The sequence below is a fragment of the Electrophorus electricus genome, chromosome 11 (assembly GCF_013358815.1).
Source record: "Electrophorus electricus isolate fEleEle1 chromosome 11, fEleEle1.pri, whole genome shotgun sequence".
Taxonomy (NCBI): Eukaryota; Metazoa; Chordata; class Actinopteri; order Gymnotiformes; family Gymnotidae; genus Electrophorus; species Electrophorus electricus.
Window position 1 is genome coordinate 8859216 of NC_049545.1, and position 25946 is coordinate 8885161.

The 25946-nt window shown below is 38.1% G+C and overlaps 1 protein-coding gene across 3 annotated transcripts; it reads left to right on the forward strand.

The window, feature by feature from the left end:
• Positions 1 to 25: 25 nt before the first annotated feature.
• On the forward strand, positions 26 to 23005 carry si:ch211-250c4.3 (uncharacterized protein LOC100535981 homolog). Of its 3 annotated transcripts, none has more exons than XM_027008674.2 (8): positions 26 to 366; positions 7416 to 8212; positions 16524 to 16685; positions 18762 to 18930; positions 19969 to 20126; positions 20518 to 20636; positions 22181 to 22284; positions 22469 to 23005. In XM_027008674.2, the coding sequence occupies exons 1-7, from the start codon at positions 288 to 290 to the stop codon at positions 22272 to 22274; spliced, it is 1578 nt and encodes a 525-aa protein (XP_026864475.2). In that variant the 5' UTR covers positions 26 to 287; the 3' UTR covers positions 22275 to 22284; positions 22469 to 23005. The 3 variants fall into 3 exon arrangements, with proteins under 3 accessions (XP_026864475.2, XP_026864561.2, XP_026864646.2); XM_027008760.2 differs by having other exon boundaries at positions 19969 to 20117; XM_027008845.2 differs by having other exon boundaries at positions 19969 to 20096.
• Positions 23006 to 25946: the final 2941 nt, after the last annotated feature.

A 25946-nucleotide genomic window follows, 5' to 3' on the forward strand; every position in this document is an offset into this window, starting at 1 on the left:
GCCAGCCTTCTCATCCCCCTCACGGAGCACAGTGGAGACTATCCACAGAATATCTCACACACTCATTGAGGCAAGTCTGCAGAGCTCATATCTGGGTAGGCAATGAGCTATTTTGACAACGTGTTCCAAAAAGGATGTACTCAGAATAATGGATTTTGCCACAGCATTTAGCCCTTAGACACTAACATTGGCATATAAAAGATATGAAGAGCATTTAAATACTTCAGAAAGGAGTTTCCTTTCACCCATCACTGACACCTACTGGAACACTATTGTGGACTTCCAGAATGAGCCCGAAGAAAAGGAAACCCAGTGTAGCGTTCAGCTGGCATAAGTCATTTGCCATCCTTGCCCCATGGAGGAAAGGTAAGCCTCTGAATACCTACTTTGCCAGTCTGTTTACCTGGGATCATATGATCTCCCATTGTCAGCTGTGTACAACACCTGGATTTGTGAGTGTAGGTACTAATTTGTCTGGCTGAGGCATTTGAGTGTGTTTTAGAGGCACACTGCACCTTGGCACCTCATTAAAACACTAATCTTTTCTGAAACCATGACTTTGTAACACTTTAAATAAGGACCATGTTTTATGGTAAAGTTAATAAGGTCACAAGACATTTTAAAGACATTTTTAAAAACTTGCAGAGGCTTCTATGTTATAATTCAAATTATGAATACATTGATTGCTACATATAGCTATAACTGTCATTCTTTGTTTGTAATATAGATTAAAAATCTCATTACATTTTGTATGATTGTGTTTATAGTGATTCATTAAATACGGAAATGGGATTCTTTGGATAAAACATGCAGTTTGCTTTAAATTAGCAAGAAATGTAATTTTCTATGCCATCCATTTCAAATCCAAAGGACAACGTGTTTAGACTTTGTGGCATGTAGAAGCATCACCATCATAATTTGTGACAAAGTAATGAATGTATATGGCTTGTGGTTATGTGTTAATTGAAGTTCATCAAATGTATTCATTTGTCCTCTTCATTTTTTCCTGGCACAGAAATATGCTGGCAATCTTGGCAATCATATTATTCGAAAAAGTGTGGCTTTAAAATATCTACTTTTTCCACTGATGTGAGAGACTCACTGGTTGATCTAGCCCAATTTATACAAAGAATGACTTTTTTGCAGTTGTGAGTTGTTTGCATATTTCTTCTTAAGAGAGCTCTTGTCAAAGAGCCAGGAGGTCTTATGTACAATTCCACTTAAGCCACAGTGAGTTCTTAAGTTTGCTTACTTTTGTAAGAGGATGCCATTCATTGTTTCAGGAATCACATTGTTCTTGGATGAGGCCAAATTTGAGAAAGATCATTATACAAAGTATTGTGTACTACACAATGTAAATATGTCTTGATAACCATTGTGTATCTTCTTTGTGTTATATAATCATGTTTCTGCAATAGGCTTTATCATCAATGAATTAAGACAAAGTGTTTTCATAGTTTTATTGGTTGAATACATTGTATGAGGGATATTCATTACTGAGGTATGACCAGCAGTTTCAGCTCTAGGCAAAACCAAAAATAGAAAATTAAATGACATCAGATGTGAATATTTGGGAGATGACAGCACCAACACCATGAACACTATTCTGTTCCAGTAAATATCTGACTCATAACTAGCACCAGGCAAAGCAGCACTCAGTAGAATTCGTAATATAAGGGTACAGGTTGACTCGTGTAACAGGTGCTCATGAATTTAAACACAGAGTCCAGCATTAAGGAGCATAAAGAGTGCAGTTGTCACCATTTTGTGCTGACATTAACACTCAAAGTCTAGCACTATCAACTAATTTTCCCAGTTTGTGAACATCTTCAGGATCATTGATCACCCACCAGGTTAGTCTAATTTTCAGCAATGTTGTTGAAGCTTTTCAAGACAAGTCAATGCATAGAATGAGAATGAAAGAAAGATTTCTTTTTTCACCAACAGCTCAGATAGATAGATAGATAGATAGATAGATAGATAGATAGATAGATAGAGAGAGAGAGAGAGAGAGAGAGAGAGAGAGAGAGAGATAGAGAGAGAGAGAGAGAGAGAGAGAGAGAGAGAGAGAGAGAGAGAGAGAAGTGTTTGTCAGGATAGAGCTGTTGGTGAAAATGCCCCAAAAGAAATCTGTACTAGAGTTACTGCTCCTGCACATTCTTCTCTTATCCTAACTGCGTCAGATAATGTGTCTCTGGAAAGGCTCCATATAATTCTCCTCCCAGTCTTGGAGCAGGCAGCGAGAGTGGAGGGGAAAGGCAGTGTTATCGCAATGAGAGACAGACAGGCAAGAGGTGCTGATCATCTGGTGGGTTTGGAAGCTGGTGGGGAAAGCAGGAAGGTGTGCAGCTGTATTTCACACCTCATCAGATGTGACATCTGGTCTTTGTCACCTAAAGTGAGCAAAGCTCTGCCCTACAATCAAAACCATTTATCATCCACCACCAAAACTGGATCATCATTCTCATTTGATGTGATGAATCACTTTGACATTTTCACTCTGACAGTGTTAATTTGGAAGTGCAGTGTTATTTTTAATGTAGATAAGATTAATTTTGTTGCCGAGCTTAATAATGGAAACAGCAATGTTTTTGCCATTTACTTTATGAAAAAGATAAAAACATTTTATTCTTATTTAACACTATTCAGCTATTTGCACAATCAATGATGAAATGATGAATCAATAAATGAAAACTATAATGCTGAAATAAAACACAACTAGCATACACAACAGCACATGAATCTATGGTCCTTCACTCTGACCACTCATACTGTTAGCAGACCTCTGACATTCTCCTTAACCAAAAAAAGGCAGGCTTGTCTTGGCCTGCATCTGACCTCTCCATCTAAAATGTAAGCATCTGAGCCAGGGGACAGCCCAGCCTGAGGCTTACAAACATCTTCAGTTATGGGTCTGAAACCATGAGGTCTTACTAAAAGATACATTACCTCAAACATCTCATACCTGAGTCAAAATGTCACTCATAATTATTGTCAGTGCAGCTTGGAAAGGTTTTGATTGGATCTTGAACAGTGTTTTCTATTATAAAAGCAGAAGTACTCTTTCCAGTTTACATGATCCATCTCTGTGCAGCATCATGGGCTGCCCATCAGTGTGCAACCTCAGAGATTGACCTACACTATGACTCCCTCTAATCTCTTCCTTTATCATTTGCACTACTGGGCCACTCAACCATAAGAGTCTAAGATCTGCAGCCCATGAGTTCTTTTACTGCCCAAGAGAATACATTTACAGCATTTAGCTGATACTTTTATCCAAAGCAACTTACAATTATGATAAGTACAACTCAAACAATTGCAGATTAAGGGCCTTGCTAAGGGGCCCCAACAGTGGCAGGGCTTGAACCAGCAACACTCCAATTACAAATCCAGTACCTTACCACTGAGCTACCAATCCCCTAATGGGATAAACTTTATTTTCATTGACTTTTCAGTGGGGACTTTCTGATGGCTGCAAGTCTACTTCCCTAACGTTAGAAAGAAAACTGCTGAAACCTTATGTTAAATGTCTGAAACATGACGTTATTAAATCCAGTTACAGACTTTCGACATAATGGTGTGTAATGACATATATAGTACTTTCCACAGAGGAGTTGACTCAGGTATATTGTTGGAAAACAAAGTTTTATATTTACTGTTTCTTGTGGCAACACCTGTTTCAGTACAAAAGGAAAACAGATGAAAATATTGTAGTCAGACAGCTCAAGTACATCATCAGGTCTGTCATCTTTACTTAAGTGCCATCCCACCCAAACACCAGTAATTACAGGAGTACTCAGAAGAACTAAATATAAGTAGGTGAAAACTGATATGATAAATATGTCAACATCTTAACCAGAGAGTTCTTCTCATTTTTAATGTTTTTAAAATGTTTTTAACCTGCATTTATAGTCAAAACCATGGGCAAAACAGATAATTGACCAAGCTAATTCTGGATCTTAACATATCATGGAATGTTCTCAGATCGCATAAGGAAGCGAGAGATTGCATTCAAATATGAGTAATAATATTTTTCTTGTGCATATCAGTGTCCTCACATTCCTAATCAATGCTGAGGATGAAAACCCAAATTAGAAGTCTCCATAGCTTCATAACTCTTTGCTGAGGACTGACTGTTTTATCACCTTAAAAATGTAAGACATTTTCCAGCAGTACACAGTGAAAAATCAGGGCCCCTGAAGCAATACTACTGCTCCAGGTGGGGCATAACTAAAAACACCACTTCACATCTGGATGAAAAAAAGATGGACAGAAAAAGCTGCATATGAGGTGGATATGTATTTATTGTGGCTGATAGAGGATGTAAACACACTTATCTCAAAATGTTTGCATGGGTTTTATGGAGGTTGGTGCTTTTGAAGTAATTCACTTGCAGACATTAAAACTCCAGGGTGATAAGAACTGGAAAAAAAATGTGGGTCTCATTCCTAGCCAACAATGGTATTACCCTGGTTTTTGCTTGTTTGTATTTTAATGCATTCATACTCCACTGCCCATGTGAACTCAGCATTGCTCACATTCTTGCCTGCCAGGGGCTGGGCCGGGGCCTGTTTGATCTCTCTGTATCGGCAGCCAGGTCTCAGGGACGTTAATTGAAAACCCAGGGGGATTGAGATGCAGATTGCTTTCTCCTAGAGAGTGGCACCAAAAATGCTCTACCATCAGCATTTCTGTATTTTGTGCTGGCAGGCACTGCCACATAAGGACCTGGCTAAGCAGACCTTTCAAATTGACCATTTAAAGTGAATTAGCTACCTAGACTCTGAGGCTTCCAAGAATCTCAAAGAAACCAATTACAGCATGTTTGACCATATCTATTCTGCACATATATAGTGATAACCAGCATTTCAAATAGCTGTGTAATACTGTTTTTGTAGGATCCCCCTTAGTGGGCTTTGTGCCTTTCAATTAGTTTATCTTGCTCCACAGTGAGAGATTCCACAGTAGCCATTATCCCAGGACTGATAACACCAAATTTAGCTGAGCCTGACATGATAAGGTCAACTATGGGATTATCAGAGCTGATCCAATACTAAATTTTCATAAGCAGTATTCTTTGCAGGTATTACTACCCGAGTCATGGGAATGTGTAATTTGGTCTATTTTTATTGTTGGCCAGTGTACATATCCTACACCATTCAGCAAGATACTGGGCTCTTGTTATTCTCTGCAGTTTAAATCTTATAAAATGAACTCATTCTACTACAACATCATGACTAAAAGCAGTGGTGAACAGAGTGATTAAGCAAAGGTGTTATAGTATTATATTCAGAGTTCAAGATGCATAAATGTAAGTAAAGGTTTGTTTATACTATGAAGCAGGACTAAAGGAAGAGCTGTTATACAGAGCTGTATACTGCAATATAAATTATTTTGTTGTGTTTTGAATCAATTACAAATCAGAAAATCTAGTATTCAGATGTAATACAATCTAATATATTCTTCCAATCTAGCATAGTCTTCATGACAAGAGAGAAACATTTTCCATATGTGACAGCAAAGTGGTAAGCATGCCAAAGAAATAGTGAAGTCATATTAATGTAATTATCAAAACATACTAGAATAGGTCCAGTTTCTTAAAGTGTCTTGTCACTGTCTTAAAGTTTTAGGAAAGGAGAAACTCTGTCACAGAATATTGACACAGAAATTACAGCTGTATTTTTAAATCACTGGATAAAAAAAGTACACATAAAAAGAGAAACAGAATTATAATTGTAATAATTTGAATATTAATTAATTAATTAATTAATTAATTAATTAATTAATTAATTAATTAATATTCATTATACTTTTAAAATCTATTTATAAATAGTTACATCCAGTAATAGGCTGTGATCCATGAAGCATTACTAAAGATGATCAGCACTTTTTTTCTCATGAAAGAAATTACTTTGGTAGTCAGGAACACATGCTATTCAGGTTTTTGCTTGTATTTATAGCCTGGGGGTTTCTGTCAGAGTCCATGAGAAAAAGCTAGGAAAACAGTCATTGTTTTGGATGGAAAAAAACCTGGGCCAGAAGCAAAGTTTTTATAACCTCACATGATTGAACTGCTATCATTGTTTTCACAGAGCCACTATCCAATCTGAAAACAACTTTATCACAACAGATTCCTTTCTCAGGGAAAATATGGGTGGACTTCAATTGATTTTTTTTTTTTTTAAAGTAAAGCAATAGACTCTGATTTATTGAAAGCTGGTGAATTGAAATAGTTATGATTATTTTCAAAAACTCAAAGTATGATATTTTGTTTTTCACAATCACAATGTATTAAATGAACTCCTAGTTATATGTTTATTGTAAGACAGGGTGCAGAAGAACATACTCTGACAATCACATACTAGTGCAGGAATTTGGCTATGAATCAGCACTACTTGTGCAGGCATTTAGCTGTGAATCAACACTACTAGTGTAGGCATTTAACTGTGAATCAGCACTACTAGTGTAGGTATATAGGCCTACCTGTGAATCATCACTACTAGTGCAGGGATGTAGGTGTGAATCAGCATTAAGAGCCTTCCCATGATCCTACAACTTCTCTCTGACTAATAAATGCAGCATTTGCAAATATAGAGCTTACATATAACCACAATTTAAAAAATAAAGGAACACAAGGAGATCTTATGCACAGTAAAATCATCTGAAAATTTGTTTTACATACTGAATAGTGAAGTCTGTATCAAATGCTCAAATGATCCTAAAATTCTAACAAAAATAAATGTTTGATTGACATCTAAAAAGTATGAGATTGCTGATGGTAGAAAAGATGAGCTGTCACATATGGTTGGACCTTATAATAGCATTAACCAGCTGAAAGGATCAAAGCACAACAGACCATTGCAGAGCACAGGTATGGTTCTTGTGGAACACTGATGCTAAAGAATGCTTTATAGTAAGAGATAAGCTTTCAGCACCATGACAGCATTTCTGAGTACATGTCTTCCTATAATTTGAATGCTGAAAGCTGTGAGATTCTGTGAGATTCTCATTGAGACATAGAGTATATCTGGGAGTCTTCCAAAAAAAAAAATAAAATAAAATAAAAAATTAAAAAAAACCTGTACTGCCATCTTCTTGACAAGAGGGCATTTTTCAATTGCCTGTGCTACTCCTGTCATTATTACATATTACACAAATATACTCTTTACATGTTCAGATGAATCCTATTTCAGTGAGCTGGATGTTATTTCTAGACCTTTTGTTTAATAATTTACTCAGGTTTTAAATGGTCACAAATTCCTAATTTTTCGTCCATCCTCATCTATGTAAAACTGGAAAATAGCCATCTCATCATATGATTTTTGATCAAATCCTTCTAAGTTTTTATAATGGTATTCCCTTTTAGTTTAACTTTACATTTTAATTTGGAAACACGTTTTTCTTCTTTTTTGCAGGCAAAGGAGACATGGTCGTAGAAAGTGAAGTTGTGCTAACCAAGATGAAAGTCTTCAACACTTTCCATGAAAAATGGTTAAATGCTGAGGATTCTGTGTCAACTGTGTCTATATCAGTGTCTGAGCAGAATATATCTCCAACACTGCTGGAGGAAGTGATCTCTGTCCACAGTGATGCACCTGAACCAACCATGGCAGAATCAAAGCAAGACTATTTATCTGCCATTTTCTCTGACTCCCAACTACCGAGATTGTACAAATTTGAATCAGAGGACTCTGGGGTAGAGATGCCCAGTGGAGCAAACTCCCCATCCACTCCAACTGGTTCAGAGCAGAGCTTTGTTGTTCATAGCAGAGGGTCGTCATGTGACTTAGGCACTCTGAACTCTTCCATACCAGCCAACAGTCCTCTTCTCCTACTAGAACAGAGTACAGGCTCCTTAGAGACTGAGCAAACATCATGTATATACACTCAAGATGATGATCTCACACTATTACAAGACAGCCTGGAGGATGAAATGGATAATATTCTACTTGGGATTGCAGGAGATTCAGAAATACCTCAGGATGGAACCTTGGGGAATGTCTCAGAGAGCTCTAAGGTGAGCTTGGTTTGTGCAGACACAGCAGAGGCAAGGGCAGAGGAGTTGGCTGGAGAAGACATGGGGTCAAGAAGCCATGACATTGAAGCTTATGATGGCAACACAGGGGCGGAACTGCAGCAGCAACCACTGCGGAAGAGTACAACAAGTGACAGTCTGGATGAGTACATGGAGGAGTGTTGCAGGCTTAGTGAGGTAATTCTAACAGTTTACACATTTTTAACAATATTTACTTGAAGACCTGGCATGATATACAGTTTTTATAAGTAGACCTTGTTATAGCTTCACACTGGTTGTTAAAATGGGATGTACAAGAACATGGCTTTCAAAGGCTAAATACATTTATTTGTGCAGTAAAAAGAACATACTATTTTTTGTAAGCAGTTGTAGTTGTTGCAGTTTTTATACTTTCAAGCAATATTTGGATATTTTCAGGAAAATTTGAGCAAAATATAATATTTTACAAGATAATCTTAAGTGTAAACTATGCTACTACCATTATGGTGAGGCAAGATAGTTTGCTTACATGAAGGAAATATTAACTTCACCAACCAGCCAGTAATAAGTATCTGTGCAAGTACATGTCATTTGTTGATTACAGAGTTAACTTGGCAAGTAAATAGGAAATTCACACCCGCCTTGGGAAAATATCAGGTGACAGAAGCAGTCAGTAATCATAACATCATCCCCCAAAAGGCTGAAATTATTATGAATAAATTTTTTAAAGCTATCAAATCAATGAAAGAATTGAGCACTCAAAATATTTATTAAGACCTGTCAAGAATAGTGTGATTTAAAAAGTCACATTGCCCATTAATAAAGACCTGTAGAAGTGTATTCATGATACTCTGAACAGTGTTCTCATTCATGGACTTAAAAAAAAACAAACTGATTTTTTTTCTGGTAATGAACCCCACCTATGCTGCACCTGACAGCTGTGCTACAACCTGTTTGAAGTGCTGAGCATCGCTTCCTTTCATGTTGAAGTAATTATTTATATGAAGGCATGGTCTTAAGACAGTTGCTTTATTTAATGATGATTAGCTTTATATTTCAGTTTCAAAAAGCATTTATAAGGTATAAAGGATTGACAGGTAGTATGTTTATTTTAAAAATCAATTTAGTGGTTGTTATGTTGATGTCAATAATTAAATGCCTGAAAATATCAGCAGCAGGCCTATCACAACTCAGCTCAATTCAAACTTAACTCCCCTCCCTAGAGCAAACCACAGAACTTGTAATAGTATTTGCTTTTTTCTGTTTTTTTTTTTTAACCTCATGCTTTCAGAGATTAGGAAGAGTCCAGTGTTTCATCCCATCAGGCATTGATGTGGGACATGTATGTTGTTTGTATGTTCCCCTCTATGCTTCATTATAGTGCTGCAGGTCTGAACTGGGTACACTGTTTTCTTTTTTTCATGGAACCGCATATCACCCAGCACCTGTTCATCTGTGCTGAGCAGCAGTGCAGATGGCTGTGGCGATTATAGCCAATCCAGCCAAATCCCTCTCTCATCTGGGCCATCTCCGTCTTGGCTACTCATAGCCCAGCCTACCTGCATGAACATGCAGGTGTCAAAAATATCAAATTACTCACATATTTACCCACATAAAGCCCCTTTGATAGCTTATGGATCATTTAGGGACAGATGAGTGGGCGATCCCTCCACAGATGCCCACGTCCCCTGGATGGCCCAGTTCAGGGGAGCTGTGCCGACAGGCAGACTGGGAGGTAAACTCCATCTTCATCATCACCTGTCAGCACACCTAATAAGGTAATTCCTTTGCCCACTAAATGAAGCTCTATGGACTGAGGAAAGGGATTTTGGAAAAGGGACTGTGAGGTTCCCCCCCCCCCCCCTCCATTTTATACATGGCAACTTCAAAGGGCCTCTCTCTTCCCTGCTCCTAATCTGATATGTTTCCTGATTATAAGAGAGGAAAACAGAGCTACAGTGAAGCTTCTGCATCAGAAGCAGGCAGCCTAAATTAAGGGAAGAGAAACACAGTTCTTGCTTCACTCAAACATTGCAGCACTGGGAAACTAGTTCCTTGAAGCAATCAGGATCTACAGAATGGGATAATGTGAAAATTACAAATGGAATTAGTTATCACAAAAAATACAGCATGGATGCCCTATATCTTAGAGATGGTGGGTTAATTATGGAGGGTGCATGCAGTAAAAAAAATGGAGGTTGCATACAGTATGTTCCAGTAGGGTTCATGCATGTGATGCTCCACATATAAGTAACCATGGCACTTTCAAAACCTTTTTGCTCTTGCAATGAGGTATGACCAGAGTGAAATATGGCATTAAAGAGAAATGAAGATAAAGTTATTACCATGCATCTTTCTCCATCTGAGATCACGGCATGGTAGAATTCCACAGCTGGAGCACATAAACCTAGAGGCAGAGGCGATACTTCCCAAAGTAGCAGGAAGAGACTTCCATCTCATGATTGATGAGGTATGGAGATTTGTGAATGTCACATCCAGTTTCTAATCTCTGACTGATACCCCACCCCAAATTTGAACATTCCATAACAACATTAAAATATAAGCTACACTGTGTAATTTGTTTAAAAATCTGAAATAAAGTTTGGACTGAAAAACAAATATACAGATTTAATTCAAAGAGTAATAAGAGTTCAACCGAGTGGCCTAAGAGTCAGTGGATTGAAATACTGCATTAATAGTGAGTCTGCATACCTCACAATCACAGTGAGTTTTGTTGATCACACATATAATTTAATTGCTTCAGTGCTTCACAGGTTCAGTGATAGAGAGCATAGAGGCTTATGGTTTACAATAAATTAGCTTGGAAAAAGAATGCAGACCACAGACTCAGACACATTTTTGTGTGTGGTTTATGGCTACATTGCACATATGAAGTCTGTTTTAAAGTTTTACAGTGTAGTTTAACAATGTAGTTAGGTTTTTATAACAAGTATGTAAGCCCTTTGCAATAGGCACATATATTGAAAGTTTTAGAAAATAATCACACTTGAGTGATTCTCTCCATCTTAAGTTAAGGCTCTGTCTACCTCATCTTATGGTCTCTCAGAAATATGCAATCAGTAATAGGCAGTCAACAAGCTGTAAATAATATTTACATAGACAAAACCTTGTTTAACTGTCAAAACATTACATAACTTTCAAAGCATGATAAAATGTGCAACCAATTGTTTTCAGTGTAGTGTTCTATAAAAAACTATAAACTATACCATATTTCTGCACATTCCCTACATCTGACATATTTATTTGTGTTATATTTAGAAACGTATTTCTGTGCAAGAGATGTACTAGAAATTCACAGATTTTTTTTTCTCTTAAGTGAATAGATTATTACCATCTTTACTCGAATTTGTGCAAACCAAGATATGGTCTTGATGTTACAAAAATATGACATTCAAAACACATAAGATTTGTATGTGTATCTCTCAAACACAGCTAAAAAGGTCTAATTCTGACAACTGAAAGAAAATATGTTAGAAACCAAGCATTAACGAAAGAGTTACATTTTGTTCAGTTTTGGGTCATGTGAAACACTTCCCATTCTAATTTGAGGTGGGAAGGAAGGAGGAAGTGAAGAGGGAAGGAGTGGGGTTTTCCTGACCCCTCTCCCCCTTCCCCTCTCCCTGATCACTGAGGGTCATGAGCACAGAAAGAGTGATAAGATCTGGTAAGCCTTCACAACCATCAGGATGCAGGAAGCAGTAGTGTCAGGCTGCTAATGTCTGACTTTCTCATGTCCTTTTTACTCCATGTATGTGTATGACTGTACGTATTTCAGGTGCATTTACACATTGTAAATTCCCCTTCTTTGGTTTAATGATCTTAATACAGGACGACTTCAGAAAGGAACATCTGATAATGTTTCACCTCTTTGGCAGGGAACCAGAGTCAAGAAAGCCTGAGACATTATCATAACCTGTGTAAATGTATGAGCTGAAAAGAATGCATAAATGAATGAATGGATGAATGAATGAGTGGATGGAAGATAGATGAATGAATGGATAGATGAATGAACTCTTTCCTACTTTTTTAGAACATAAAATTTAAACAACAAATATTACATCCATGTTCATGAAACTGGTATGAGCTACATGGGTTTAGAGCTGTATTTTAGAAATGTTGGTATCTTTGTTTGAGAGGCAAAAATCATGGTATACATAACTAAAGTTCATCGACTTAAGAATGAAAGCATGACCTCCTAAGGATCTCACACACCGTCAAAGGAAATGGGTGATGTCAACATCCAGCATTACTGCTCCGTGTTATGACTTTGTCTTCTATTGTTCAGCCACTGTGTGAGTACGCGACTGAACTGACATAAGTGGCACGGAAAAGCTTTCTGGGGGAGAAAGAACCCTCAGCCTGAGCTCACATCCTTCTTTTGTTGGGAATCTTTTTGGAATGTGGATGATTGTATAAATATTTGTTCAAAATTTCCTTTTCATATTTAAAAAAAACCTAAAACAAATCATGAACATCTGCAGCTTTCAAGCCAAAGGTGGTAAAATGATTCAACAAACAATTGCACTCTTTGTGCTTCAGCTAGGGTGGCCGTGATCATTCTAGCCCCTCCCACTCTCACACAGAAACAAATGCAGCTGTTTAAAGGCTAGAAAGGTACACATCCCTCCTTTTAAATACAGCAGGTGAAACAAGTATTGAACACGTCAGCAATTTTCACCAAGTAAATATATTTCTAAATGTGCTATTGACATGAAATTCTCACCAGATGTCGGTAACAACCCATCCAATCCACACATGCAAAGAAATCAAACCATAGATGTCCATAAATTAAGTTATGTGTAATAATGAGAAATGACACAGGGAAAAGGTATTGAACACATGAAGAAAGAGAGATGCAAAAAGCCATGCAAAGCCATGACACCAGCTGAAATCTATCAGTAATTAGAAAGCAGTCCTGCCACTCAGTGTAAATTAATATCAGCTGGTTCAACTGATGGCCTATAAAAAGGTGTCTCATTAGCAAGGTGCCACACAAGAAACATCTCATAATGGGTAAAACCTGTGCTCTCTCAAGACCTTCGCAACCTTATTGTTGCAAAACATACTGATGGCATTGGTTACTGAAGAATTTCTAAAATACTGGAGGTTCCAGTGAGCACTGTTGGGGCCATAATCCAGAAGTGGAAAGAACATCGTTTCACCATAAACCAGCCATGACCAGGTGCTCCCTGCAAGATTTCAGACAGAGGAGTGAAATTAATTATCAGAAGAGTTGTCCAAGAGCCAAGGACCACCTGTGGAGAGCTACAGAAAGACCTGGAATCAGCAGGTACAATTGTTTCAAAGAAAACAATAAGTAATGTACTCAACCTCCATGACCTGTATGCACGCTCACCACACAAGACTCCATTGCTGAAGAAAAGCATGTTGAAGAGTGTTTAAAGTTTGCTCAACAACATTTAGACAAGCCTGTGAAATACTGGGAGAATATAGTCTGGTCAGATGAGACCAAAATTGAACTGTTTGGATGCCATATTACACACCATGTTTGGAGGTCAAAAGGCACTGCATATCACCCCAAAAACACCATACCAACAGTGAAGTTTGGAGGTGGGAACATCATGGTGTGGGGATGTTTTTCAGCATACTGCACTGGCATGCTTCATATAATTGAAGGATGAATGAATGGACAAATATACAAAGACATTCTTGATAAAAATCTGCTGCCATCTTCCAGGATGATGAAGATGAAATGAGGGTGGACATTTCAGCAAGACAATGATCCCAAACACACAGCCAAGGTAACTCTCAATTGGTTTCAGAGATAGAAAATAAAGCTGCTAGAATGGCCCCAACAATCACCTGACCTGAATCCAATTGAAAATCTAGGAATGAACTAAAACTCAGAGTTCATAGAAGTCCATGGAACCTTCGGGATTTGAAGAGTTTTTTTGTGTGGAAGAATGGACCAAAATCACACCTGAACAATGCATGTGACTAATTTCTCCATACAGGAGGCATTTTGAAGCTGCCATCCCCAACAAAGGCTTTTGTATAAAGTATTAAATAAATTTCAGTAAGCGTGTTCATTACTTTTTCCCTGTGTCATTTCTCATTATTACACATAATTTATGGACATCTATGGTTTGACTTCTTTGCACGTGTGGACTGGATGGGTTGTTACCAACATCTGGTGAGAATTTGATGTCAATAGCACCCTTAGAAATATATATTTTCACCTGCTGTATGCGCTTCTATTTTCTTGTACTTTACAAACATGCAGTACACACCATCACCACCATCAGAAGTCAAATATCTGGTGCTCCTGTAGGGTGTGATGGAGGGATAGGCAGGTTTGTTCAGAATGTTCTCTAGTTTTGTCCCCATCCTCCTCTATATCACTGTCTCTAGTGAGTTCACCATCAGAATTCCCCAGCACTCACACTGCTTCCCCAATAGACCACTGCACAGAAGAAACACAAGTCACTATCGACAAAAAAAAAATGTTAAAAAGGTTCCAACATCTTACTGCACTCTTTGAAAGACCTTAGTCTTTTTAGGAAGATGACTCTGGCTTTTCCTATACAGTACCACAGTATTGTCCGTCCTGTCTAGTTTGTCATTCATGTGGAAGTCCAGGTATCAATAGGAATGCACCACCTCAACTTCCTCCCTTTGAATGGTCTCTGGCCTACCACGTCTGAAATTCACCACCATCTCCTTTGTATTACAAATGTTCAGCTCTAGATGATTCTCTGTGCACCACAAAAGAAAGTTCTCCACCAGCATCCTGTACTCCAACTCATCTCCTGTGTGGATCCATCCCACAGTAGAGGAGTCATCAGATAACTTTTGCAGGTGGCATGAGCTTCTACTGTATTGGAAATTCACTGTGTAGAGGGTGAAGAGGAAAGGGGACAGTACAGTCCCTTGTGTGCCCCAGTGCTGTTCACCACAATCTCTGAAATACAGTTATGGAACTACACAAATTATGGCCTATTACTTATGTTGTCCATGATCCAGAAGACTGGATGATAACTTTGGACAACCAGTTATCATTCTCAACTCATATTTCACATCTGACTGAGTCTTGCAGATTTCTCCTTTGAAACATATGAAGGATTTGACCCTTTCTGCAGGAAGATGCCTAGGTACTTGTGCAGTCTCTTGTAATCTCAAAGCTAGACTATTGCAATTTGTTACTTGCTGGTCTTCCTCTAAGAGCCATCAGGCCTCTACAACTTGTCCAGAATGCAGCAGCATGACTGGTCTTTAATCACACGTCACTCCGCTGCTGCACTCCCTTCACTGGCTTCCAGTAGCAGCCCACATCAGATTTGAAACCTTAATGCTTGCCTACAAAGCCAAAAATGGACCAGCCCATCCATACTTGATGTCAGTGGTCAAAGCCCGAACTGTACCTCGAGTACTTCGAACCTGAAGTATGGCTCAGCTTGAAATACCATGCTTCAAGTCTCATGGAAGAAAAGCACTGAGACTATTCTCTGCTGTGGCTCCCAGATAGTGGAACAAATTTCCACTGGCTGTCCAGACAACAGAGTTCCTTGCAGTCTTTAAACATAAACTGAAGACCCCTCTATTTATGGAATATTTAAATGATCACTGAACCTGCTCCTTTGTTGACTGACTGAAACTCTAGTACTTATTGTAGGGTATTGTGTATTGCACTGATTGTTGTCCGAAATAGAGCTTATATGTGTTTTGCACTTCTAGGTATCAGCATTTATCCCTGTATTTCAGCAGCATTCTAGTTCAATGGTATCTTGGACTCTAACCTGTAACCATGAGGAGGCAGAGCAGGATGCAGGGATGAGTTGAGTAAAACAGAGACATACGTTTATTAGTGCATACACACACGCACACACACAACAAAGAAGACGTAGCTCGCATGCTATCGAGGTTAAACATCAACAACATCCTTGACTAGACAAGAGACGTATATACGCACACGATAATGACACAGAACAAGGATCAGGTGAGAAACACGAGAGGACATGGCCATGCAAACACACACACACGAAGACTTTGAGCAGGAGGAGCCATATCGTGACATAACATACTGTACTGGATGCATTCTATGAGCAAATGACAAAGCACTTTTACAAGTTGCTCTGGATAAGAGAGTCTGCCAAATTCCATAAATGTAAATGTAAATGGATGAGACAATATGCATTGCCCTCAGATTGATTGCCAGTCATAAAGGATAAAAGGTGTTGAAAGCACTTGAACAATCAAAAACAGAGCACGAATCTGGTTTGTCCCAATAAAAGTATATTAAAATTTATCCAAGGGATACTATTTTATCAAACCTCATTATAATGTTCTCATTAGACCCATGAACATGTTTTTCTTCCTTTAAGTGAAAAGTGTAAATATTGAAAAATCAGAAAACATGCAAACATAATGCCCTTTGCCGAATGATTATATATTATTACAGCCACTGCTTAAGCTGCAGGTCCACTGTCATGGCATGTGATGCAACATGTTGCCCATTTATTTTTTCCAGGTGAACCAGGCACAGTCCAATCCATTGGGCTCTGGACTGGGCTACTTAGAGCACATCTGCCAGCTGATTGAGAAGATTGGCCAGCTACAGGAGCACAATCTAAAATTGCAGAAAGAGATTTATAGCCTGCAGAAAGACAGCAAGATGACAAAAACTAAGGAGGTAGGTCCAAAGTCATGAGCGTTGATTTTCTTTCTCCAGATATTAATAAATACTTAATTTAGCTGTCACTATTGGCCTTCATACATTTCTTTGTTTTGGGTCTCAACTCCAGCTGGTATATCTCTAAATCTTGAGGGTTGTTTAACCATACTGACTCCAGCTGTTTTGAATGGCCTTCAGGAGCATGTTATGCCAGATGAAAGTGTTTTTAAGAAATAGAGCAACTGGATTCAAATCCTCCTAATAACACAAACACACACACACACACACACACACACACACACACACACACACACATGAATACATGGGCAAATTGGGCAAAAGAATAAAAACATGCTTCTATTGCATGAATTACAGCGGTTTCTGTTTTCAAAGTTGTTTTCATTGCTGTGTTTTGCTTGATTTTAATTTCACCCATTGTTCATTCCTATGAGTCAGGCAGCAATAGCACACTGGCTAGGCCACTAAACAAACTTCACCAGTTACCGACTATCTTGATACTAAAGTGATTTCTTCATATTAAAATGCTAATGTTTTTACCACATAGTCATGGAATGCACTATTCCTCCTTGCTCATGTTTCACCCACCTTTGTCCTACTTTAACTTGTTGCCATATTACTAAAGGCCCATGCCAGCATATTGTGGGGATGTCTCCTTGACCTTTAAAGACTGTGGCCACTTGTGAGGGCAGTTTTGTTCCTGGTTTTTCAGAAAGCCTGTATTTAACTGAGTCTGTCAGGTCAGGCCCCGGGTCCGGAAAAGCTTTCCACAACACAGTGAGCAAGCTCAGCAGGAACCCACACTTCAAAGTCATCAAAGAAAGAGAGAGAGAGAGTAAGCCAGAGGGAAGGACCACACTTCTAAAACAAAGAATTCAAAGTCCTAAAACTATGTTCATTTTGCTGCAGGTCATATTTTAATATTTGTACCTTGCTGCTGTGTTATACTCTTTTTATGAGGGTGTTCTACTGGTTTGAGATCTGATCAGTCTTATGTTATTTTATGAGCATTGTTTTTGATACTTGGGAGCCCACCAATATTATCATATTCTTAATTAAACAGAACAGTGCTTTCAAAGGTGGGCACAAGTTGTGGACCACACTGCTTGGTCTCTCTGGGACACCAGTTCCCCCTGCTGTGTGTGTGTGTTGGATGAAAAGCCAGCAGGATGCAACATGCCATCACACACATCAAAAGGCAGGGGAGCTCTGCTGAAACATGTCCCAGTCTATGCAATAATGGGCTCTGCTAACTCCTCCCTGTCACTCCTGGCCACCCTCCCCTGCATCCTCACAACAGGCTTTCATTTGTACTCATCAGAGTCTTTCACGACTCAGACAATAAGCAGTTACCACCTGCATGCCTTCATCTTTCTTGGTTTGCCTATTCCACTACCTTTCCCACTCCTGCTGTCACACATGATCCATATCATGAGTAGAGAAAAGCCATCCCATTAAAGGTGGGCTGGGAACTTTTTATGTTATAATAGGCTGCAGAAGTTTTGGCACTCTCCATTTATGGGGATGCAAAGATATAATTAATGGTTTTAATAGATTTACATCTACACCAACATTAAGCGCATGTAAATTTAATTCAGAGTTTGTTTGTTTTTTCTCACAAATCATGAGTGCCATTTCTGCTTATTGTCAAATTTCTAGTCACTGGATACTGTTTGATTTTGATCTTTTTACATTTTTCACACTATAACCCTGACAAAGTGTCAAAAAACCTAAATCAATTCAGGTAATTTAAAATAAAATCACATAGCAATACATAAACAAATCCCTATTTTTGGCCTCTTTTGTTATCGGATTATGTAAGTGCATGATGGCTTATACCATTTTTCCTCACATATGAAGCCGATGAGTCTTTTTGGAGCCAAATAAATGCTTTTCTTGATCCATGGGAGTGACCAACAACAAATCTACATATGATAGGATGAAGGATACTATCTACACTTTTTTCATATATCAGAATCAAGGAATCCATGCTGAAGACTGCCTAAACTGTATTTGAATGATCTGAACTCTGTTCAGTTGCTCTACTTAACAGTGTTCTGTTTCTGAATGTTTCAGGACTTCTTCATACAGCACTGTTATTGTGGAGCTGCAAATTTAGCCTTTCAGGAGCTGAAGAGACATTCCCGCAGTGATTACCCCAGCCTAACAGCTTCCAGCAGCACACTGTCTGACCTCACCACCATCCCAGAGGGCACACGTATCCCCCTCCACCCAGCTGTCAGAGGTCAGCATACCATTAAAGTGATAGAAGGAATCCCATTGAACTGGAATCCTCTTTACAGAAAGAAGATATATTTGGATCTGCAAATAAAGGAACAAATAATAAAATTGCAAAGCCTATCCATATCATTTTGGGATACTTGTTTTGACCTAAATGCATTTACTTAGGGGCATTAGAAAATTGGGAAATTCTGACCTGCAATTCGAAGAATGCCAGGATTGCTAACAGTCTTTGTTTTTAGTTCTGAAGTCAAATGGACCCTAAATGATGGAGAAATAAGTCTGGATGTGAGTGGATGTCTAATCCCAAGTGTCTACTTCAATTTGAATTCTCAATGATCATGGTGCTATGTGTACAATTTCAGATATCTGGTGTTAAAGTGAACAAGTACAAATCGTTCAAAAATGAGCTCAAAATGGCTGGTCTGCAAAGGGGTTAAACGTTCATATAAGCACTCATGCCAGCTTACAATATAGACCTCATTAAAACAGCTAACTACATAAAACCAATTTAATTGAATGTGTATAAAATGATGCGATAATTGAGTAATATTATTCTTGTGTTACAAACAACTTCACTGGATTCCAGGTGTAGTCAGAGTGCCTAAAAGTAATACTACCTAAACCACTCTGAAGTAATTTCCCCAATGTTTTTGCCTGCTGTTGTTTCAAGCCCTTTATATTCCCTCAGGTGGATAGGTGATAGAACAGTGTTTCTAGAGGAGAACAGGAAATTATTAATTCACTGATAAAATAATTAGCTGCATTTAGCTCATATAGAGATGGAACTCTGTATAACTATATAAAATTCCATGGATTTTGGAATTCTGTGCTCCTTCTCTGAGCAGGAAGCGATAATATGCGCACGTGTGTTTGTCTGGGTGTGCCCCACTCTCTTAAGTGAACCCCAGAGTCCCTTAGGACTGCTGATTCACTTTACCATCTGTCATAATAGTGCTTTTCTTTTACAATAACTAACTGTTTATTTCTGTGTAAGTGTATCCCGTAATAAAGATGCATATCTTGTGTGATTTCTGAGTAGATGTTGCCGGAGGCCACCAGCTGACTGCGCCCCTGCGGAGAAGGGGCTTGAACAGGAGGAGTTACACAGAGGGCGAGGCCAGATACCTGAGTGACAGTGCAGAGGGTCTTTCTGCCACCCACAGACGAGTGCGTCATACCGACCAACTGGTGACCAAAGTAGATTCTTTGACTTACCCTAATGGTCCAACACTTATGTGTAATGGAAATAGTGCTATTTCCTCACATAAAGTAAACTAAGCAAGCTGGTGTTTAGGGAAGTTGTTGGGTTCACCAAATACATTGTGAAATCACCAAGTTAACAAAATCACTATCCAAAAGGCCTAATTATTTTCTCTAATATGTTGTGGTGATCAACAACTTCTGTCAGTAGGTTACTTTTTATTGATGTGTGGAATTATTCCTTTGTTGCTCTTTATGGAGTCTCTGTGGAAAGGTTCTAGTTTTTAAGATAACATTGGCAGATTCCTGTGAGTACAGCTACATCAACATGTTTTAATGGGACTTCAGGCTTTATGTAAGGTTTGTTGTTCCCTTTGTACATGTGTAGTTAGAGAACTACACATGGGGCAGAATGAAAGAGCTGGTGAAGAAGACTAGATTGAGGAACCAAAGCAGGCTGGGACTGTCCTCTGGCTCCCTAAAGAGATCGTGTCCACAGCTATACCGGTAGGCCACTCCAACAACACCAGCTTCAACTTTTCTAAAAAAATAATAATAATAATAATTAAAGTAACAGTTTTAGTAGTTTTACATAATCAGATAACAGACTAAACTGTGCTTCTGAGACTAATATGATGGAAAAAATAAAACACAATATCTTTCAGCACAAAACAACAAGATGTTTAATAGATGTAAGTCATGTCTAAATAACATTTTATTACAGTGTAGAAGTTTTAGTCCATTAGCAATGTCTTTAATAACCTTATCTTACTACAAGAAGGTTATTAAAGATATTGCTAATGGGCTAAAATAGCTTATTTGTTCAAAAATTGTAAAATTGGGTAATTACTGTATCATTTTTAACACAATGAATAGAACATGGTGATTAGTGCTATATCTTAAAAGCCAAAGATAACACAGCAAAGTGAGGGAGTCAGTGCAGATTTAAAGTAACTCTTACAAATGAGCTAAGGCCTCATCTAAATTGAAAAATAGTTAATGTCATTTAACATTAACATTATTAAAGTTGTGTGTAATTATATTTTGTTTCCTATGCCAATGACATAAGCAGAATGACCGGAACATCTAACGCTTCACAAACGGTTTGGGGTGCACATCAAATTGTTGTGACAATATGATTTCTAAAGACAATGGCACTCTTGTTAAAGTCTGACAATCTCTGTAAACTTCCTTTTACCCTGCTTCCCCACTCATTCAGCTCATACAACAAGCAGTAGGGTGTAAACACAACAACTACCATGGTGTCTAATGTGTCGGCTCTTTGATGATGTGAATTGAAGTTGATGTTAGGGTCTTGCATGATAACAGTTTAATCTCTGTGAGCTCAGGCTTCCGGTTCCTTCTAATCTCTACTATAAACTGATATTTTTAAAATACTTTGGTGGTGTGCTCATGCGGTAGTTGGTGACTAGTACTGGGTTCTGTGAGTAGATTAGTGGGCATGACACTTAATGACTCTTCTAAGAGATATGAACCATAAATACTGATATATATTTTACTCAGTATGTTCCTTGAGTCTTCGTCTTAGGTTAAAAATATTACTTTTTTCTTCATATTATTCTTAGCTGAGTTAGTTTCTATGGCAGCAGTTGACATTGAGTTGAAAACTGGTCTGCTTTTGTTTAACGGGCTGTAGAAGAAGGAATTTAGTGGGAGTAACACAGCTCATGGAAAGAACAACTATTTCTCTACCCCCTCAAGCCAGTCCACAAGTGAGCTGCAATCCTCCTCACACATGGTTTGGCACAGTCTCAGACGAATAGTTAGGAGGTTGCAATGTCAGGTTCAAGCTATGCTCCGAGGAGTAAGAGATTTCTGCATATATTTCACACAAACGAAATATGGGTGTGCCAGACACATGTCCATCCCAAGAAAGGACTTTTTATCCTGTAGAATATAATTAGAAATGCCACACCCTTACATCTTAATAATTTACATACATGTATTCATTTATAAACAGAAGGAGCAATATGCAAAGCATTAAAAATGTTATTAAGAGGTTAATAATGAATGTCTCATTTTTCCCACAGGCCTGAACTGGGACCGTTAGAACTGTGTAGAAGAGACAGGAACTCTATGATCGTCCTTGGCCATCAGAAACTGGACTACCATTGGTCTCACTAGTATTAATCAGGTAGATCATTCTGGAAAATATTGGTTCATATCCTTTACTCTAATTTGATGAATGTTTCTGAATTGTTTTGAAAGCAGTGGCCAGTAGCTGTTTCTAAACATTGAAGCTCTATCTCTTATGATGTTACAGTAGAGGTGATATGGTTCAGTCAGGGAGTTCACAGCTCTCTTCTATTGTTTTACAGTTGGACACGGAACAGATAGCATACGATGGGGTAACATTTCCCTGAAGGGGAGGACATGCTGAAGTTGTACAGACCCGGGTAAAGAAACCCAGAATGGAGAGGGAGGACAAGAAGATGCGTATGAGAATGTGATCTCTGATTAATGAGTGGAAAGTGCAGAAATAAGTGGAAAGTTGAAAAAAGGCATGACTCTCATACTTGACACACACAAAGCTCAACAGAAATGTTCATATGCTTTATGGGTGTTTACAAAAGTATGGGTGTGCAATGAACTTAGCAATGTGGTTGCTTTCTTTGTCATTACATATTAAATGCCATATACAATACTAACTCTAGTCAGTAAAGTTTTGGATAAAGCAGTGTCATGCAAATGAGATGTTACCAGAAGGTCACAAAATGAAATATAAGATACAAAAATGTAATATAGTTTTTGACTTTAAAAATAAAATGTATTGGTTGAAGTATATTTTCATATGTACAAATAAAATCACTTTATTCAACAAACTATGTAAAAATAACTGCATGTGTATTACACACTGCTTCACTATATATATATATATATATATATATATATATATATATATATATATATATATATATATATATATATATAAAATATGAGGGCCTTGAAATTGCTTTTCTTCTGCAAGCATCCTTATGCATGTGCACCGGAATCATTTGTACAACCAAGTGTGTATGATGAGGGGCGGGGCATTGACGTATCTTTATAATAATGGAAGCTTATGATAACACTACAAATGACCTATGGTAGTTCTCTGGTCTGGCTGACTGTCAGTTATTATGTACTGTTTGTGACATTTTCTTTTTCTAAAGGTGTAGCAATGTCCAGTGCCTGAACATATAATCCTTTACTACAACTCTTAAAGTGTTTCTTCTGTGTCTCCCAGGAATATGTCTAAGGACACAACTCATTTTATGTTAATGTATCTTATGTACTCTTGTTGCAAAACAGGACTGTGTGTAGTAATTTGACCAAGGCAGGCTGGCTGAAGAGCTTTGCTTGACTGGCTAAAATCCACTGCTTAATGCAAGGACAGTTCAGTGCAGAGCAGTAACATTCTGGTAGCTTTCTCAAAGACCTCAAATTGTGGCATAGCTGACCTACAGTAACATCAAACTGGCCCCTGGATAACATGTTCATGCCAAAGAAAAATGCACTGCTGCACCACTAGCAGGCTGGATACATCAAGAAGCTATGAAAGGATATAGTAGTAATACATAATCATAATCTACTCTGTCAAATGTTGGTTTAACAAAGGCAACACATATTTAAATTTGTGCATAAAGTTTAGCTCTATGTACTTTTAATGAAAGTGCCTTAAAACATGGTTTGCTGTATGTTGAATACTACTGGTATCACTTCATACTTAGTTACATGTTTATATACTGATTTGGTCAGATGGATTCTATGGAAATATTGTGTTGATGTATTAAACGTATTTTATGTGTTAGGGTATGGACAAAAGATGAGGGAGCTGTCCTTATATTGTGTATAGTATTATGTCAAAATGGACAGAATATTTTAATATGCATATTGCATTCGAATTCAGTTATTTTTAATAAATAAAGATGTGATATTTCTATACAGTTCAAACACCTCAAAATGGATTCCTCTTTATATACTGGAGCAGTAATGTCCAGTAACTTGAAGACATTCAGAAGTGCATGGCACAAGGAACCAGAGGCAAAGGGCAGCTTTATCAGTCATCAGTCAGAATTGTTTCTTGATTAATGTTTTTTTCCATGTAGCACTGTAAATGCCATGCAGTCTGTGCCATGAACACTGCGAGCTATCCAGGGGAGTCATAACAGCTTCTCTGCAGACCAAGGATAGCCAATAGCTGATTCTAGGGGAAAATTAGTGTTAATATCAAACATCTGGATTCATGACTTTTCATAATGAGACAACAGGCACCTGGAACTTGAAAAAAATGTTTACGTTAAAATTCTAACTTAATTTGACAGCCAGCAAAGATTCTGTTTTTTTTTTTACTGCTTTATAATGATTCAGCACAAATGGTTTTCACAATAGTGAGGCTAACATTAGCATCTCTAGTTACATTGAATAGGGGTAATCTAAGATGAACATCACAGTCAATGACTGTTGAACATTCAGCTTTGTGAAGCAGACATAATTACTGGAAAGTGCAATAAAAAAGCATAATCAGATTACATCCATGAAATTACATTATTACATTACATAGTGCTTCTATTAGGTCCACAGACAGCTAGGACCTCGCTCTCTAATTACTTGATGAACCTCACTGGTCTCCCAGTCACATCTTCAACAATTAAAGATGTTGGAGTGATTATGGATTCCAGTCTCTCGTTCAAAGTTCATGTAAATAATATTTCTAGGACCATCTTTCTCCACCTCAGGAACATTGCAAAGATTAGGAACATACTCTCTTCACATGATGCAGAAAAGCTAGTCCATGCATTTATCACTTCAAGAATGGACTACTGTAATGCCTTATTATCTGTTTGCACCACTAAGTGCCTAAGCTCCAGCTTGCTCAAAATGCAGCAGCCAGAGTTCTTACTAGAACTAGAAAGTTTGATCACATTATTCCTATCTTGGAAAAATTACATTGGCTCCCAGTAAAATTTTGTATTGATTATAAAATACTTCTAATAACCTACAAAGCAATGAATGGTCTTGCCCCACAGTACCTTAGTGAACTCCTAGTGCATTCCAACTCACCATGCCTGCTTAGATCAAAAGGTGCAGGCTCTTTACTCGTACTAACAATAAGAAAATCTACCGCGGGGGGCAGAGCTTTTTCCTATAAACCTCCTATAATGTTGAATAAACTCCCTGTAAATGTTTTAGACACAGAAAGAGTCTCAATATTTTAGGCTAGGTTGAAAACTGTATAGTCAGGCAGTTTATTAACTACTTCCCATCTTGGGTAAAGGTGTATATCTGGGGGTCCATGGGCATTGAGAGTTATGGTAAACTGGGATGTTATGATGTCACTTTACCCTTCTTTTGTCACAAGTTTGATGTCTGATGTTATGTTGTTACTGAGCATCAACCCATCTCAGCTGACTCCTGTATGTTCTCCTGTAAGATGGTTTTCGGACACGCACGACATTGGAACCAGGCTAGGACTTCTAGAAAACTGGAATAAACATGCATTGCTTATTTCTTGATTTCTATTTTTTTTTCTCTCTCACTAATTATTCTGCTCTTTATTCTTTACATTGTTATTATTGTAGTGTCGGACAGAGGAGGATGGGCCCCCTTTTTAGTCTTGGGAGTTTTTCCTTGCCACTGTTGCCCTTGGCTCTGGGGGCGTGGACTCGGACATGTGTAAATCTGCTTTGTGACAATGGCTGTTGTAAAAATAATTAAAAAAAAAAAAATTGACCTTGACATCCCTTTTTTGACTTGGAAAATGGATACTGTGTGTGCATGAGGGCAGTGATGAACGCCACTTTGGGAAACAATGAG

Excerpts from the sequence above, each read along its gene's own strand:
- si:ch211-250c4.3 (XM_027008674.2), top strand. The coding sequence starts at position 288 with ATGAGCCCGAAGAAAAGGAAACCCAGTGTAGCGTTCAGCTGGCATAAG. Across the intron at positions 367-7,415 it reads CCTTGCCCCATGGAGGAAAG|GCAAAGGAGACATGGTCGTA; the intron begins GTAAGCCTCTGA and ends TCTTTTTTGCAG. Across the intron at positions 8,213-16,523 it reads AGTGTTGCAGGCTTAGTGAG|GTGAACCAGGCACAGTCCAA; the intron begins GTAATTCTAACA and ends TATTTTTTCCAG.